General features: G+C 39.3%; 1 protein-coding gene across 5 annotated transcripts in view; it reads right to left on the bottom strand.

Annotated features, from left to right (window-relative positions):
• The window catches only part of VCAN (versican), a 115,479-nt gene that overhangs the window by 25,204 nt on the left and 71,208 nt on the right, over nucleotides 1-19,067 (bottom strand). For 4 of the 5 annotated variants that reach the window (XM_027606007.2, XM_027606010.2, XM_027606009.2 and 1 more), the window contains 5 exons: nucleotides 13,616-18,850; nucleotides 10,186-10,299; nucleotides 7,825-7,938; nucleotides 2,928-3,086; nucleotides 1,582-1,664 (listed from right to left, as the gene is read on the bottom strand). In XM_027606007.2, coding sequence (XP_027461808.2) covers nucleotides 1,582-1,664; nucleotides 2,928-3,086; nucleotides 7,825-7,938; nucleotides 10,186-10,299; nucleotides 13,616-18,850 — 5,705 coding nt within the window. The remainder of the gene's footprint in view (nucleotides 1-1,581; nucleotides 1,665-2,927; nucleotides 3,087-7,824; nucleotides 7,939-10,185; nucleotides 10,300-13,615; nucleotides 18,851-19,067) is intronic. The other variant, XM_027606012.2, reaches the window with a different exon arrangement.

Below are 19,067 nucleotides of genomic sequence, written 5' to 3'. Positions count from 1 at the left end.
TCGCCGTGTATCTCTCTGTCAAATAAATAAATAAAATATTTAAAAAGAAAGAAAGAAAGAAAGAAAACAATGAGTATTGATTCAGACGGTGTGGTTCATATATCTTACTGGGAATGTATTTTATGGACAATCTAACTTCCTTATCTTCTCTGCATCTTGCCAAAGGACCTACTTATGAACCTGAATGACAAAGAGTGCTGATTAAACATAAGGAGTGATGACAGAGAGAGGGCAGGCCAGACTTTATTTTAGGGTTGCTCAAGGCAAAATATGTAATAAGGGATATCTTTTCAAGTCTAGGAGGTGCCCGCCAGAATAAAGCACGGCTTTGGAGACTGGCTTCACCACTTAAAAGCACTGGTCCTGGGGCTCTGGGCAAAAATCTCAACCTAACCGACCTTTCCTTTCTTTACCTATAAAACACCTCATACCTCTCTTAAAGGTTATTGTGGGGAATAAACAAATGCAAGGTGCCAAGTAGAGCAACTGACACAAAGATGAACTGCGCGGTACATCCATAAGAACACAGAAAAGCTTTCTTGAGCAGACAGAGAAGAACTTCAAAAAGCGGAGATTCCTTTGGCATCCATTCTAAGGATGAACTTTACATTTTGCCAAACTCATTAAATCCAGATGAGTGGCAAGTAGTGAATGAAATTTAGGCACCTAAATAAATTCACAAAAAGAGCTTAAACATTACTTTCAATTTTTCCTGTTATTTATCTAATTTAGAATTGAATTTACACTTACTGTCCAGCCCCGTGGATCTCAACTTGTCTGCATTTTGGAATCACCTGGAGAACACATGGAAAATGGAGCCAGCCACCAGGGGTTTTGCTTTAATGAATCTGAGTTGATGCCTAGGCACCAGTTGTTAAATTATGTTCCCCAGGTGATTCTAATGAACAGCCAGTGCCTAGAACCACTAGTATATAGCTAACCACACTTGAACTATTTCTAAAAAATTAGACTCATATGTATTCAGAGTAGTGACTCAAAACAGGTTCAGCTGTCCTAAGAATCTTATTTCAGCCAACTCAAGTTTGGGGCCAGTATTACCATTTCACTCCTTCCTTTAAGAAGCATAAAAAGCTAAAAACTATGTAATTAGTGAGCAGAGTTTGAATGGAAGCAAATCCACAAGATCACAATTCAGCAATCTTTTTTAAGATAAAAAAAAATGAGCACCTTGGTTTGGATAAAAATGAGCCATGCCACAGAGATTTCCAGGTGCAATTATGTAAGAGGGAAAGGTAGGTTTTTTTGTTTGTTTTAAGGCCTTTTCTCTTACATTTATTCTTTCCCTTTTTTGAAGCCATGAAACACAAAAATAACCATCTGAAAGACAAACCTGAGGTGTGGTTTTCCCATTCAATGGACTCTGATACACTCCTCTCTCAAAGAGAGCCACAGTGACTGGAAACAGTCAGCATGGACGCTATTCTAACACTCATCTATCTTACTGAGTGACACTGAGCAAGTCACTTAACTGGTCTCTGATCAAATACGCCTTCTGTAACATGCAATCAGCACACGCTACCAAGTTCCCAGAATTGGTATCATTTTTCATGAGCAACTTACCAGTGTGCTGCCATCGGTCCAACGGAAGTCATGTTCAAACATCTTGTCATTGAGGCCTATCCACTGATAATCATGGCCCACACCTAAGAAAAGGGAAACAATGCAGATATTTTTACTACCTTTCCCATATATGGATGAAATGTATCCAAGAAAATTATTTTCAGAGTGAATCATACATCCTCTTTTCCGGCTAGATTTTTATTTAGTTGCTCATAAAAATCTCTCATAGTCTAACTATCTTTTGTTCTTCTACCCAATGTGCTCTAAACTAAAAAGCTAATTCACAAACATTGAGAAAGATTAAAATATCAGACATAAGAAAATAATTTCCCTAGCAGTTTACTATAATTAAATATTTTTCCATCCTTACTCATGATAAAAACTTGCCATTTTTTTTATTAAGCTATGCCATTGGCAAAAATTCAGTGACCCAGTAAAATGTGACAGATCATTCCCATGCTAGCCTCACTTTGGAAGCCACATGTTTCTTCTTAAAGCATTTTAAACAGTGACTACCTAGACCAGACAGTTCTACAAAATTGTAGATCTTCAAAAATAATTACTTTCATCATGAGATGAGTCACTGGCAAGAATACCATGCAAAAAAGTTAACTGAACCTCCATACAGATTGTAAACTAACAGTCAAACTTCTAAAAGATAGCAGGCATTTTGAGAACATATTTAATAGAGCATCAAACAATGCTTCATATCAAAAAACTTCTACATATTCACTACATAAAAGCTAGCTGCCCTCCTCTTTGCTATAGTTTAAGGAGTTATTCAACAGCTCTGGTAGTAAGTTTCATCAGCTTTACAGTCTCTATTTGTTCATGTTCTTAATATGAAACCCACTTTCTATGGCCTAAAACCATTAGCAGCTTGGATGAGAACCAATTTTGCGCAGAGGGTAGGATTAAGGTGTAATTGACAATTCAATTTTAATTAGTGGGATAAAAATAGCTAAAAGCAATTTTCTCTTTAATTCGAGACAACATATGCCCATCTTCAAAACAGAACTACGAAGGCAGCCATAAGAAGAATTGAGCGGCCATTTTCGTAAGTCAGAAAATAATCAGGTAGCAATGTCATAGGACCCAACCTATAGCATGCAATTTCACCTATTACTGCTGGTAGACTAGGAAATGCCTTCCTCTGTTAGAGCTGAGTGTTTCTCAAAGTAGGGGACTCAGGTAGAAGAGATGATTTTAAGTAGTTCAGACGAGGGATTTAATAAGTTGAACTGCAACAGAGAAGGCTACATCTGTTCAGTTAGATAACAGAGAAAACTAAGAAGATGGGGACACTGAGCAAAGCTTCAGGAAACCTGCGTATATTTGGTACATACGGTTCACAAACATCTGTTCTTCATGAGACAGGATGCTTGTGAGATGCGCGCCCTGCAGACGGCATTCTCGTTCAGCTGCGTCCCATGTGCGCCGATGGGCAAAGTATTTGTAGCACTGCCCTTGGAATTTGTGCCAACCGTAGTCACACGTCTCTGTGTCTGGAAGAAACAAGGCAGGGGCTTAGTAATCTCACCGACGTCATTCAATTTAGCCTCACGGATCTGAGTGTTAAGAAGAAGACCTAAGCCAATATCAGTGCAATGTCCCTGAAGTTATATATTAATAAATTTGGTCACGATGACAAAGAAAGTATGATAAAGACAGCCCACTGACCCCTGCCAAGTGGGTGCTGTACATCTCTGGACTAAAGAGGCAGTATCTAACTTCAGTTTCCTTGATTAGAGCCAGTGTCAGCAGGAAAGAAAACTGGCAGAAGGGCCAGACAAAACTTCTTAGGCTGCAATGTCTACTGACTGACTCACTTGTGAAGCAACTGGGGCTAAGTCCTTACCAACACAACTTTTCTGAAGAGAATTATTCAAGTGATAAGATAAGAATTCCGGCTAATAGGATTATGACTGCTCTATTTGAATAAGGACTTCAAAGGCTCTGTAAGTAGTTCCTTTACCACTTCCCAGAGAGATAGCTGGGTGGCCACAGGCTCTTGTCAAGTAAGATTTACAAAGAGAGGGGGGAAAAAAAAAAAGTCGTCATCAGGAGGCAGCTTCTGGGATATGGCGAGAACTGTGGGCCTTCTTTCCCCAAAGGAGAGGAAATATAGGTAACTCCCCGTGCAAATGCATCAGGATTTTAAGTTGTTCTTTTTTTAAGATTTATTTATTTATTTGAGAGAGAGAGAGGCAGAGACAGCGAGAGAGAGCGCGAGTGGGGAGGAGAGGGAAAAGCAGGCTCCCCGCTGAGCAGGGAGCGTGACGTGGGGCTCAATCCAAGCACCCCAGGACCATGACCCGAGCCAAAGACAGACGCCCAACTGACTGAGCCACCCAGGCGCCCCCAGGATTTTAAGTTTCTTAAGAATGAAATAACCTAAGTTCTTTAACTTCGTGCCCCACATTCCACCAAGCCATGTATACACATATATATGTGTGTGTATACATGTATATGTATATTTTCTCTTTTGTAACAAGCACGCTATAACCAGTACCCTGTTTGGATAAGAACATTTTTCAAATATATCTAAATTTTGCACTGGCAGGAAGCTGCAGCTGTACCTTCTAGATTCTAGATTGCCAGTTTTTAAATATTTTCACAGGAAAGCAGTCTGGCTCCATAGTACTGCATTCTTGTTAGCGACCTTCCTCAGACTCATCCACTCACAGGGGGGGCTGGTTCAACGGTATGTATTCAATGATGATCAACGGAAGTAATTTTGACTATCACAAAACATACCTCACAAACATACTGAACTAGTTAGATGCAAACACTAACAGAACTGCAACATTTATAAAATTTTAGGTACCAAGAAAACTTTCCAAATTACCTACGAACCACCCTCCCTTCCCCTAATCTTACTGGCTGATGAAGGAAAAAAATCCTTCTAGATGAAATACATGCTTGCTGTATACGTCAGACCTGGGGGCCAAACTGATAGTCAGATCATCTCCTGCCTCTCACACCATTTGCTCCTCTTTCTATAATTGTGGGAAAGTATGCATTCTGAGAGCTTTTCATGTTTTCCTGGCTCCAGGGATTTCAACCATCGTCATACAACAGATGCAGCTTATCTCGGAGAGCGGGCTTTATTTCAGTTTAGTCTATCGGGCTTCTTGTTTAGTTACAGCCAGCTGACAAACTGGTTTAAATACTGTGCACTGGAAGTTTTGAGTTTTACTAAAGTGCTTTTGGAGACCACCAAATCTCATAGGAAAAGAATCAAGGCACTGCTAGATGATTTGGGATAAAAGTAGCATTCAGCCCCCAAAGATAAAGTGCAGTTGGGTTACTTAGATGCAGTAAATTTCCTTTTGCGATGTTCCCGTGGAAGGTGGGGTAGGAGGGGTGGGGAGGAAACGGATCTTCATATATGAGGGAATTAGTTTATAAAGGAGAACAATTAGAAAGATTTTTTTAGAAAACTCTTACTGCCAAAGTCAATAATGTGATATTATACCAGCATAGCTTGCCTTAACTATGGAAATTAATATGTATTTTAAGATATAGCTTAAAATTCTAGAGAATCCCTAACTTACTAAGACATTAGAAAAAAAAATTCTTCTACACACTCATATCCTCTATTAACCCAATGGTTTTAGTCCGGTCTTCTTTCTTTGTGTTTTATCATTAAAACAGATTATCATTAAGTATTTTTTTCTCTTACACCAAAAAACCCAAATGATCATAAAATTTAGATGCATGACCACATCATTGCTACAATGCCTTTCTCAGTTAACAGGTGCATATATTCCTATCAGAACACAGGTCCAAACAGGGACCATTTGTTTGTTTTTGCTTGTTTATTTACTCATCTATGCTACTGAAACCAGAGACTTACGGTCCTAATGATTATGAATATATGTGCAAGTACTACTTAACAAAATGACTATTGAAAAAAAAGCCAAAAATCCACATGGATTTACTTAACTTTTATTATTCATGAATTCACTAAATATGTAATGCAGGACTAGGCGTCAAGCAGCATCTTCTAGGATGCTATTCTGATAGGAGTTACCAGAAGCAGTCTCCTTTTCCAATCTCACCTAAAAATGGCGTGATACACATTTCATTCCTTAAAAGCAACATATTTGGGTGATATTTTTGTAAAAATCATCTGACATCTGGAAATACTTATGCTTTCAGACCACTATAATGCATAGGTCATATCACAAAGACCTACATTTAGTTGTGTGTGTGTGTGCTGGCTGCCTGTGTGTGTTGGCTGTGGTGAGAACTGTCTCCATACTGTCCTAAGAGCCCCTTCTAGATTTTAGATCAGTTATCATTCTACCAAAATAGGTCCCTTATTCCAGAGTTACTGGGAGTTGGGAGGTTACCAATGCAGAGAAGAAAAGGTCAGCTGAAGAAACAACAACACAGTCATCACTGAAATTTGGAGAGAAAACTGTTTAGACAACAATGCTGCTGTTAATGAAAAAAACATTTGTTCTTAGGCAACCTGCAAAGAGGAGAAAAAAATCTTTCAGGGTCCTGGCAATAAATCACAGAAGCACAGCTGCATCGGATAAACACACCAGGATAGCTGTTTCTCAGCAAATATTGTGGATGAAAGTACACTTGCTTTAAGACAAAATAGAATGCACCTGAAAACTAAGTGGTACCACAAATGAGAGAGAAAAAAAGCAAAGCTTTTTAAGGTTATAAGCATAAATAAAATGCTTATCTGTGAGAGTTACTTGAAAAGTGGGACGATACTGAGAAAAACCTGGGCTTTACAAGGCAGCCTAGGTTCATTTTTCCCACTCTCTAGTGACCTTGAACACATCACTTTTTCCTTTCTGAACCTTGATTTCTGGCCCACTTACCACAACGAAATACTGTCAACTCAACGAAATGATATACCTGGGAACATCTGGTAAACTATAAGGCATTCAACAAATAGCATCTCTTTTTATTCTCTGCCAAGAATTACGCTGAGTCACCCAGACTGTGGACCTTGTCTATTTTGCTCCAAGTTCTACCTCCAGTACCCAGGATAGCACTTGGAAGACAGTATGTGCTCAGTAAACATTCGTTGAATGAATGATTTTTTAATTGCTCCTCGGACTTGGAACTAAGGGAAGCCAGAATCATTTTAACATATGCAATGTTTCAAGGATCTCGCCCTTTTGTTTTCTTCAACAAATGGCATCTTCCTTACTGTTTTCCTTAAGAAGAGGATCTTGCCTGGCCAATTTTCATATTTACCTTTTAAATTCTAAACAGACTCTTCCTATGCAACAGAGAGAAAAAAACTAAAAATGGAGCCATCACCCATCCTTTTTGATTGGCAGTTCAATACATGCTGCTTTCGGTTGTTCTCATCGTGGTGATGTCTGGATTAACACTGTAAACCAGAATGGGGGGCCAGACCAATGTGTCTGAGTGTCTAATACGTTTTCATTCTGTCTGGTGGAACAGAAGTTTGGCACTGGGCATTTTTGTCAAAGCCAAACCACTGTATGACTTGCAGTAAAGGAAATCGACATTTCAAAGCTGAGTATAGCTGAACATGCAATCTGTTTCTGATTGATGACTAAGAAATGTTACCATTAACCACCTGAAATACATTCTCAGGTTGGCCATAAAATACAAATTACAGGGATCATGAGATTCAAGCAATCATGAACACGGGCCTTGGTTTCATTCAGAAAAAGCAGATGCTTCTGTAGTAGGAAAAGTCCCTGTTGAGCAGATTTACAATACCTTTTATGTAATGTTTACCAAGCCAAAGCTAATGTAGTCTAACAACTATATCAATGCATTCTCCAGAGATGACTGACAATGAAAAATAAACCCATTGACTCCCAAGTGTTTTGGAGGAGAAAATAAAGGCAACGAGTATTGAATTCGATACTCCTTGGTACAAGCCACACAGATGGATTAAGGTCAATGCCTAGTTTGTCCTCAGGAAGAATACTTAACAACGTTCCTTTTGTCAGCTAGATGTCCTTAAATTCAGCTCAGTGTGCCTGTCTACAATTCTGTTCTATCAGCAAAACAGCAGTGATTAAGTCAACACTATTTTTCATGGGCTACGGACACATAAGGAAACCTAATATACTTAGGTAACCTGTGAATTTCCCTTGCAGGAAAAAAACATGCAGTATGGCCAACATTGCTAAAAACATGCAAATAATGATGGCAAAAAGCTGTCTAGAAGTAACATTTGAAATGAAGCAACCATACTGTTCATCCTACAGATGTTGCATCAGCTCTTACCTTGTTCACAAAGTGCACCAACATAGCTCGGAAGGCAGAGGCACCTGAACGTATTAAAACCATCAATGCATGTGGCTCCATTGCGACAGGGGTTAGAGTGACATTCATCAAAATCTGAAATAAAATCATAAAAGGCCACAAAAGTACTTTCAGAAAAGGTCAAAGGATCCTATTTAGTGTAAGGTTGCCAGATAAAGAACAAAACAGCCAGTTACATTTGAATTTCAGGTTTAAAAAAAATAATTTTTCAATATAAATATATCCCATGCTATATTTAGGGCTACTTGCACTAAAAACTTATTATTTTTTTAACCTGAAATTCAAATTTAACTGACCTTCCTACACTTGATTTGCTCAATCTGGCAACCCTAAGAAAATTTCAAAGTTATTCATAGGAGGGTCATTGTTTCCATTGCATTTAGATGGTCACAGGAGCCCTAGAACCGGTAAAGAATTCCCTGGAACTTCCTACCCTCAATCGTGGCTCATGCTCTGATTACCCCACCCGTGGAATACTGAAAATATGTAACTGGCCTGATTGCCTCTGGGCCTCTCTCTCTTCCCAACACATCTTTCATTCTGCTAACTGCCATCTCCTTTAAACACAGTCATGATAATTTACTCTTTGGCTTCCAAACCTTCGGTAGATCCCAACTGCCCAGGGCAGATATCTTCCAAATGTAGTCCCTGGACAAGCAGCATCAGCATCACCTCAGAATGTCAGAGATGCACATTCCCAGGCCCACCCCAGACCTACAGAGTTAGACCCTGTGGGGGGATGGGAACAACACCTGGGGCCGCAGAAGCCATGCCCATGATTTTGATGCCCACTGAAGTCAAAACGACTCTACTAGCGTAGGAAGTAAACTCATCGGTACACTGGATTCAGAACCTTCTCAGACCTATCGAGATCCAACCTGCTTCCAAGGATTTTCTCCCACAAACCCATAAATAGGCCTACCTGAGTACTCGCAGTCACCCAAATGCATTCTGCAGTCCAGGGTGTTTGTGCCTTTGTTTGCTGTGTCTGAGTCTTGCCCCACCAGCTATCAAAATCCTCCCAACTTTAAGATCTTAGGAAGTGCCACCTTTCTACCCAGACCTCCATGATCTCTGATGAAATTAATGCTTTATTCTCTCAGCAGTTTGCAATTCCACTAAAAATTTAATTATGCTTATATTAAATAAAAAGAATATTAAAACATATGACTTATACACAATACATGAAGTTCCCAAGAAGTATATAATGTACTGGTACCTAAGGAAATGGCCTTGGCAATGATGATATTACATAGCAGTGATACCAAACACTTTTATGATGCTTGCTAAATGCCAGCCACTGTTCTAACAGCTTCACAGATATTAACTCATTACATTATTTTAAATTGACTTTAATGTAAAATAGAATGGGGGCCAAAGAGATGCTTTTATACATATATAGGTAAATATGATACTTAAGATGTAATTATTCCTTAAATGTAATCTACTGCTATTTCTATGTCCCTACTAGTTAGCACACAGATAGAGCTGACTAGTTCCATTGACTATTTTTTTTAAAGACAAACACTCTTTTAATATGAATGTTAAGGATCTTATCTCAGCATTTCTGTGTAATCTAAAGCATTATCCATGGGCCTTCTTTACTCAATCGTAGAAGAAAACCTTTATGGGACCTCTAAAAGGATCACCTGGCCAGTGTATTCTCATCATCTCTTTTCTCAGAAGAAAGGTCTATCCATATTTACCCAAATCAGAACTGGGATCTTTTAAAAAAAAAAAAAAAAGAAACCTAAATAAAAATGAGAGTGAAAGGAACTGATTTAGTAAACAGACAATGATATTAAGGAAGAGGAGGACAACCACCTCAAAACTTATTGAGGTAGAGGTGGGTTAGGCTGGCCTCTGGAGACACCCAGAGAAGGATCTTGCCCATTTCACCTCAGAGGAGCAAGTTAACTCAAAACACAAAAACTAAACTCCCTCATCTTTTAAATACAGCTTTTTAATGTTGTTTTTTTTTTTGTATTTAAATTGATTATTGATATGCAGATTTGGGGAAGGAGATTAAAATATTTCCTTACTATTTATGCAAGTTTACATTTGTAAAGCCTATCTGGAAAAACTATAAAAAGACACAGTTCACCTCAGAAAGCTTCACTGAGTTTTGGGTATATTAACAAAATTCAGTAAACACCTGTCCCCATTTCCCAGACTCTACTTAAATTACTCTATGATTTTAATGTCATTTAACAAATAATTCATCTACACATGGGTTTCCCTGAAATCCTTTGAGCAATATAAATTCTGCCCCAATATATCTTCTGGAAAAGAATTACACTCTTTCAGGCAAGAACATCTTACCAAGTTCACACTGGTCGCCACTGAATCCCGGCACACAGGTACATACATAGGAAGTTTCAGTAGGGTAACAGGTGCCTCCATTAAGGCACGGGTTCGTTTTGCAACGATCAGGTCCTACCATGTTCAGGAAAGTAAGAAAAGCAATTAGGCTCATATCCAGGTTTTAATATATTTTAGCATAAATTGCCATTGATTGCTACCATAATAAAAGCTTTACCATAGCAATTTAGATACTACGCACAAAAATTAACATTAACTTTACTCTCTGGAGTGTTTCTTGGCATTACAACTAATTGTTACAAATTGCATCTATTCATTTCTGGGATTCAGTCATCATTATTTTTAAATGATAATCTGTACAGTATCTGGCAACTAATATATTCTACTGCAGATTTAGTCGGCATGATAATGGCAATTGATTTTAGTCAAAAATGATTACACATATGTGCACAGTGAATGGAAAATGTATTCTTTTAAACGAGGTTAGTTCATGTGAAATGGCTGGATACACAAAACATGCATTCTTTTTAGCAGTTTGGCTTGTTATCGTCATTTGAATTATTATTGCCTTTTACCACTTAATGCTCAGAAACTGTTTTTCTTCGAAAGTGTGCACTGAAGTCTCTTCTGCTACATTAATATGCTTTTTCCAAAAACACGTTCCAAATGTACTCCTTTAAACTATACTTGAAGAAAAGCAACACATAAATTAAACTCTACTGTATAAAAACACACCCAAAGACAAAAATCTCACCTAAAATGAGACTCCCAATTTTTCTGAAACCCCAAATTTTTATTACAATTTTCTTATTAAAACACAAATAAAATCAACAGTCCTAGAAGATAAATGTAAAGGCCAGAGACACAAATTTCTGAGAAGAAACACTTTAAAATGTGTTTCCTAAAGGCAAATACTTTTACAATACTTCAAGCACATATATTATTCTGTGGTATTGCTTGGATAATTGTATTTACATGAGTCACTTCTATTTATTATTTGAATGCTTTTTCAGAATTGCTTATGTTTCAAAATGTTTAAAAATCCAGGTAAGAATTGAAAGTCTTACAGAATAATTGAGATAAATAGGCTATATATGGAATAAAAACCATATTTTCAAGAATCTCCAGTCCTGAAACCCTGAAGTAATTACACATGAAAAAAGATTATCTACTTAAGAAACACAAACTTAAGGAATATTGGAATAAGCAGGCACTGCTCTAGAAGGTAACTGAATCTTTCCACACAAGAAAGTCGAACTCAAACTTTCCGAGTGTTAGGTAAATTCTGGACAACAAGAAAGACTTGATAGATACTACATTCACATCTATGAGTTCAACATTATAATCAGGTTGATTCAGATGCTTACACCTACTTCTTCAAAAATGAGCCCAATTTTTCTAAGACTCCTTCTCCTATAGTTCTAAAAATATGCAAAATCTCCCTAGCCATTTTAGCCTTCTGCCTTTGAAAGTACACTGTTTCTCTGTCAAGGATGCCGTCCACAACACATCTACGTGCTGCCCTCAGTGCAAAACCAAAATGACATGTATGTGACAGTGCTTGATAAACTGTCATGTGCCACACAAATGTGAAGTATTATTATTATTCCCACCACAGACTCCAGACACCATACTGAGACTATGGGACAAGGACTTGGCAAGAAAGTGGATCCTTCTGTGAACCTAAAGTAGTTTAGGTTAGGAGAAAAGTTTTGTTTTGATGAATTCTGTTCTTCCCTAAACAGTTTGTATTACTCTCTGAAAGCTGAACCTGCAACAGAGAAACCAGGCAATCCAATGTGAGCTGCTGTTTACCGAATTCGCCTAAAGTCACAATCTGCTTTGCAGTGAAGACGCAAGCTCTCGTTCTAAGTAAATACTGTGGTCTGGATTACTGGTACACATTTTTCATCCATCTGTCAAACCTAACTCTCTATGACTTAACAATGATTTCTGTATTGTATTTTCACCAACCTGAGGTATTTTCAACTAAATCATAAGAGAATAAATACTGGCCAGATTACTAGGTTATCATTTACAGATTAAATATAGAGTGACAGCAAAAAAAAAAAAAAATCCATCGACCACCTCTGATTAATTTTATTCATAAAATACTTCAAGTCATTTATAAAAGTTGCACTTTATGATTAATTATTTTACTCTATCTGAAGCACAACAAACAGAAGCATTACTGGCACAAAAGATAACATTGAAATGATTGGGAGAATAATCCTAAACATAGCCATGCTGTAAAACATATTCATTAAAATAAAACATAGTTTCAACAACACAGCCCTTGAAGTACTGATTTTTTTTTTCTCTTTATCTAGGTCACTAGGTGGTAATGGCTATTTGTGGATTCCACTGACATTGTTATTTAAATAACATTACTAGAAAATACCCTGTTAAAGAAGACTTCTCACTATTATCAAGCTAGACGAAAAGGAAATATAGTCTACAAAGTAAATATTCCAAGATTTCTGGCTTATAAATCATTAAATGTCAATTATTCACTTTTATACTATATTAACTGGAAACCAGGAAAGAGCAATGAAAAGACCATGACTTTGGAGTGGAGCTGATCTGGGTTCAGATCCCACCAAGGCCATGGTGTGTGTGGCTATGCAACCCCAGGTAAATTACAGAACTTCTCTGAACATCCACATCCCACCATTTTAAGTAGGGATAATAACATGGGGATGATGATAATAACAACACATTTTTGTGATCATATGAGAGAATCTGTGTGAACCAATATCAAACTCATGCTTTCTGTCCATTCAGGTAAAAAACAAAACAAAACAAAACAAAAAAACACAGAAATCCTCTTTCGACAAGCAGGGCGCAAATACATACCCACTCTGGCTAGGCGCTGTGCTAGAAGCATTAGGCAGACTATCTGGAGCAAGGAAATTACATAAAAGTGTGAACTGATAACTGATATTACACAAACTATAGTGAATGTTTATTAGAGTTATTTACTACTCAAAAAATTTTAAAGGCCTGACAGATTTTGATATTGCCATAATAGCACCCGTCAATGAGAGATTTTTAAAAATGGAATTTTTCCCCCGTTTTTAACTAAGATGTATAACTACAGGGCATATGACAAAGCAATATTTTAGTTATGGGTAAAACCAAATTGAATTTTTATACCATTAACAATTTCACTTTTCCTATGCCGCAATCATAGGTTGTCTCTAAAACACAGAAGAATACAAAGAGTATCTATAAAGCCCAGAAATAATCTACACTCACTTTCTTTGCATCTAATTATGGACTCAGTAATGTGGTCTGTCCTATTGTTATGTGAATAACATAAAAATCTCCACTGATTTAATATCACAACAAAGACTATATGCATAGGTGTGTTAGGACCAAGGGACTGTTTCCAAGTTTGGAAACAGATTTATCAATGTTGTGACCTTACCTGGTAAATAGACTGCTGTGCCTTCCACTGACTCTTCATTAATGCCAATCAGGAAACCGGTTTCATTAGAAGTTTCCAGAAGGGAAAATGACGGTGTTGCAAGCTCAGTATTTAACTCTGCAATGCTTACTGTTGCCAGATTATTGGAATCAAGAATCTTCGCCGATACTTTCTCTTCTGATGCTGCTACTGTGTAATCCTCCCCTCTGATCAAAGCTGCTTGTGTTTCAGGGTTTATTTCCAGAGAGGAAGGAACGGTGGGCCTCTCAGAAGTCTGTGGGCTGGGATGAGGCATGACATCTGCCTCAACTCCATAAACTGCAGAAGCAGAAGTAGAATGTGGCCACAGTGTAGCACCTTCTAACTTAATGTCACCTGTGGTTGTAACCACAGTTCCAGGCTCAGGGGTTCGAATATTGCTCTTCATTGTTTCTTCAGAAAGTCGAATATTGGTTTGGGTTTGGGAATCTTGGAGAATCTCAGTTCCGTCTTCAGCAGTCAGTTCTGTGGGAGAAGCTTCCATGTGTTCTAATAACTTAGGATGACTTTCATCTTCTGAAGGTTCTAATCTAGTGTCAGGAGATAAGGATGGAGGCTCGGTTATGGGAAAGAGCTCTTCAGTCAATGATGTGAAAGTCACCTCAATATCTGCAAGTTTTCCTGGAGACCTCTGAGATGTGCCAGCATCTGTACCAGGCAGAGTGCTTGCCGGGGGGTCCTCTGCATGTTCAGAGGCTCCACTGCCTAAGTAGACAGTGAGGAGAGATGATGGTGTCTGAGAGGACAACTTGGCAAAAGCTGAAACTGCTGATGTTGTATCAGTGTAATCTGAGGGATTGGATCCTTCTATCATGTTAGGTGCCTCTGTTAAACTCTGAGCCATAAGGTGCATAGTACCAATACTTACGTAGGGTGTAGGATCGATCAGTGCCTCCTCGGCTCCTGATGAGAATTCTGGCTGAAACGAAGGACCTACATGTTTCTTTTCTTCATACTCATCCCGTGTCTCCAAATGGCCCAATGTTGATATTACTTCACTTTGGTCTGCAATAGCTTGACCATCAGACAAGGTACTTGATTCAAAGACGTCATCCAGGGCTTTTGCTTCAACTTTTGGTTCTTCAGTCTCTGGATTAACTGTGGCAGATGTACTAGGAAGGGGCAGGGATGTCACTGTGGGAAGCAAAATATCTAATTCTGTTTCTATGCTAGGAACAGGGAGCTCAGTTGTGAAGGTAAAGCCCACGGGAGCTAAGTGGCTTCTGTCTTCAGAAGGTATTGATTCATTACGTGTTGTCTGAGTGTAGTTAGCCAGAAGAGGGTCACCAGAGCCCTCAAAGTTTTCTTCAGTTAAAGAAAGGTTAACAGCTACCTCATACTTCTCTTGAACTTGAGTGCTTTCTTCACTACTGCCATGTGGTCCTGATAGTACCTCTGGATCTATGTCCGTTTGCATTCCAAGGATGTCTACATATATAGGTTTAGTGTGATCAATATCTATGATAGTATTTTTATCTGATGTCAGCTCAGGTAGAATTTCAAGGATGGTACTCTCTGTAATTGTCAATATTAAATCTTTGTCCTCTTTGTCCAGATCTATAATGATGTCTTCAGTGGTTTTTCTTCTGTTAGGTTTTACAGTGGAATCCTCAAATCCTCTGAGATGGTCTTGGAAACGATCTGCAGCATCTTCTGTGGACCTCGTGTATGACATTGTATTTGACAGTGTGCTAGTTGGATCAAGGGAGCTTTCATTCTGCTCTAAATGAAGAGGCAGCAACATTGAAACTGTTGGGAATCCATCAACAGTAACAGCTTTAGCACTTGGAACCTCAGGATGTTTTTGCAGGGATCTATCAGAAACAAATGTGGTGCTTCCTTGCCTGGTTGCCTGCGTAGTTCCAGAAGTGTGGACTAAATCAACCATATCCAATTCCCCAGATCCCTCTCCAGAATGTTCATAAAGCAAGTCAGATGGTTTTGGTGCTGATGTAACAAATCCTGTGCCCATTTCAAGACCATAAGTTCTAGCCAGAAAATCAGAGGGAGGTGATGCCGTTTCTTTTGTTTCCGCTGTTGAAGAATTCTCGTTAGAGACTTGTTCGGTCATTGGTGGTAGTCCACTAGTCTGGATTTCTTCTGCCCGACCATGGGTCTGATTTCGAGGATGTTCAGTATCTGTGGAGAAAGTGAGAGGTACCATAGAAGGTCCTTCAGTTCTGGTGTCACTTAAAATTTCTAGTAAGGTTGGGCTGGACACTGTCTCAATACCTTCAGAGAGGCTGTCTGTTTTGGAAATGGGTGGTCTAACTTCATTTGCTACATCTTCCATTTCCTCATAGTCTTTGGTCGTATCATTTATGAGGCTGGTTTCTAAACTCTCCATGTGATAAGCCTGGGGAGAGAATGTGGTAATGATTTGTTCCATTTCAGTAAAATTCACTGACGCCGTAGTAGCCAAAACTTCTTCTCCTGATCCCAGTCCAGAGAATAAAAGATCGGTATCTGACTCTTTCACTGTGGGCCTCACAACTTTGGGAAAAGGTTTTAGGGTTTCCTCCTTTTGGATTAGAGAATCTGTAACTACACTTTCAGCTGATAAAGATTCAGTCACTGAGGTAGTAGCTAAGAAAAAATGGGATTTTTCGGTAACTTCAGGGAGAGCAGTATAGGGTTCCAAGCCCTTTGCCTCTGGATCTGGAGTAGACACATCAGCGAAGGAAATGTCTTCTTTCTCCATTTCCTCACCAGTACTGTCAGTTCTCTTCACAGTTAGTGTAGAATAATCTGTGGCTCGGAGTCCAGTTTCAGTAAATGTTTGTGAATCAAAAATTGTTTGTTCTGGTGCAACAGAGCTTTGAGGGGATTCAAAAGATTTTGGTTCTTGAATCTTCTCCTCTGATGCTGTCTCACTTTCAGTTCCTTGCCTTACAGGGTTGACTTCTTGCATGGACCATAATTTGGCTGGCTCCATAGTCTGGGGAAAGTTCACTGAAACTGTGCCATTGACTGTCACTTCTCCCTTTTGTGTTGCGGCTTCAGTACCTTTAGCTTCTGCTGTTGGTAAAATGCTGGTCCTTTTATCGGCTTCATTAACAGAACCTTCTTCTCCCAATCCTTGGTCAATAAATGGGGAATCTGTACCAGAAACATTTCCCATAGCACCGGAAAACACTTGGTCCACCTTGCTGCTTACCGAGACCAGCTGCTCACCTGAGCCCTCGGCTGAGGATGTGAACTCTTCCCAGGGGAAGGCGGAAGTGCTGACAGAGGTGCTACTGGGTCCTTCTGAGTCAGCTCTGTGGTTGCTGTGATCTGAAGTAGGTATCACAGATGATGAAATCTGGGTATCCTTAAATGCTGCATCCCCAGAGCCTTCCATCATTACTGTTTCTTCTTTTGCTATAGGGTAAGTTACTGTTGAGTACTCTCTAAAGTCACCACTGAAATCTTCTTCCAAAGGAAAATCTGTAGAAATGCCCTTTATTTCTGGCCCACGATTTTGTTCTCCTGAGACCTCTGAAATCAAGTTCTCTTTGGATGTTTGGCTTATAATTTCAGCCACCTCTCTGTCCATTACAGTGCTCAAAACTAATCCTGTTGGCTCAAAAGGGAATATAGTTTCCACATGGGGAGACAGAGTGCCAGCTACCTCCTTTCTGGTTGGAATTTCAGACTCTAAACTTAATGAAAATGAAGAAACAGTGGCTGTTTCTGGATCAGCAGCAGCTTCCCCAGAGCCCAGTTCCATAGAGAGAGAGGCGGGGCTCCCTGGAACAGTGGACAGCCCCCCCTGAACCCCAGGTTGACTGCTACTGCTGGGCTTAGCAGTCTGTGCCCCCAGACCGTCTAAAACATTCGTTTCTGTAAAGAAAAGAGTAGAACTTGTCATTTCCTTCTCAGATTCTGTGGGTTTTGTCGAGGACATAAACCTGTTCCTGGTAGTAGATGATGAATCGCTAGATGTAGCTTCACTTGAGCTTTCTAATTCAGAGAGTAAAATCAATTGATCTAATCTCTGTGTAGTTGAATGCACCTGAACTGTAGATGCTGTACCTGGGGTTCCCTCCTCTTCATCTTTCCTCTTCTTTCCCTCAAAAGCTGTACTGAAGACCCACTCAGAAGTGTCTGTTTCCCCTCCAAATTTGGTAGGCACGACTTCTGCAGAAGGTCGTTGAGAAATGGAATAAAAGGTCGTTGCAGGAATATCAAAAAGACCTTCTGTGATCATGATCTTGTTGGTGTCTAAAGTAACCAGCATATCCGTAGTATTTCTCTGTGATAAATCAGTTGTCACAGTGAACATTTTATTTTTATCTTCTTCTGCTTCTCCAGAGCCTTCTGGAAATGGGATTGAAGGACTCCCTGAGAGCTCTACATTTTCTCTAGGGGTTACTTCTACCCAGTTTTCTACAGTGGGCAATGAGCCATCAGGGAGGGCATTTCCTATGAAGGCAACGGATACTTCCTCTGAAACATCGGCTGACACAGAACTTGGAACTATACTTGGAGTATATGTGATAGAAGTACTTTTATCTGCCTCTTCACCAAATGTTCCTTCAGTAGCTCTTGAAAAGATCATTTTTTCAGATTCTTGGTCAATGGCAGCATCTCCTGAAGACTCTTCAGAAAACAGAGATATAGGTTCTATATGTTCATGGATCAGATTATCAAGTTCAGGCCCCCTCTCTGTGACCGATTCTGGCCCCTCTGTGGCTTCTCCCTCATGGAATGGGACTGTGGGGAAAACATCAGGCTCACCACTTGAAAAATGTTCGGGTGTTTCAGGGTAAGTATCGGGCTTCCACGTAAGTTCAAGTGACTCAGTTGTTTCTTGCGATTCATTAGGCTGCACGGCAGTAGACAATCCGGGATCGGCTACCACAAACAGATGCGTTTCACTTTCACTGCTGTCTGAAAGATTTTGAGAAGGTGCAACACTCTCAAACTGGCCACGCCTAGCTTCTGCTGCTTCTGGGTCCTTGGGCACCGTGGTGACCAGCTGTTTGCCATTAATGTACTGCACTGATGGGGTGGTCGTTACGTCAGTAGCATTTGCACACTCTTCGTCTTCCCCTTCGTCTTCTTCACTGTGGTACAGATCTATTTCAATTAACTCGGGTAAAATTTCAGCAATTAGATCGTGCTCTGGATCTGTTTCTTCACTACAAGGTTCATCTTCTTTAGATTCTGAATCTATTGGATGACCACTTACACTCAAATCACTCATTCGACCTGAAAAAAACAAAGAGTTTTCACAATACTTGAATAGAAGATTTGGCAGCGTACGACAGAAGAAATCGATAGCAAGGCTGGCTGATCACACTCATGCACACAAGGAAGGATTCAAATCTTTTCACATAAAGTGCAATCACCCTTCTACACATGGTTTTCAGTCTTCAAATCTGTGGAGTCACATTAACAATAGGAAAAATAAATCCAATATAAGATT

The sequence above is a fragment of the Zalophus californianus genome, chromosome 5 (assembly GCF_009762305.2).
Source record: "Zalophus californianus isolate mZalCal1 chromosome 5, mZalCal1.pri.v2, whole genome shotgun sequence".
Classification (NCBI taxonomy): domain Eukaryota; kingdom Metazoa; phylum Chordata; class Mammalia; order Carnivora; family Otariidae; genus Zalophus; species Zalophus californianus.
This window is presented reverse-complemented; position numbering and strand designations above follow the sequence as displayed.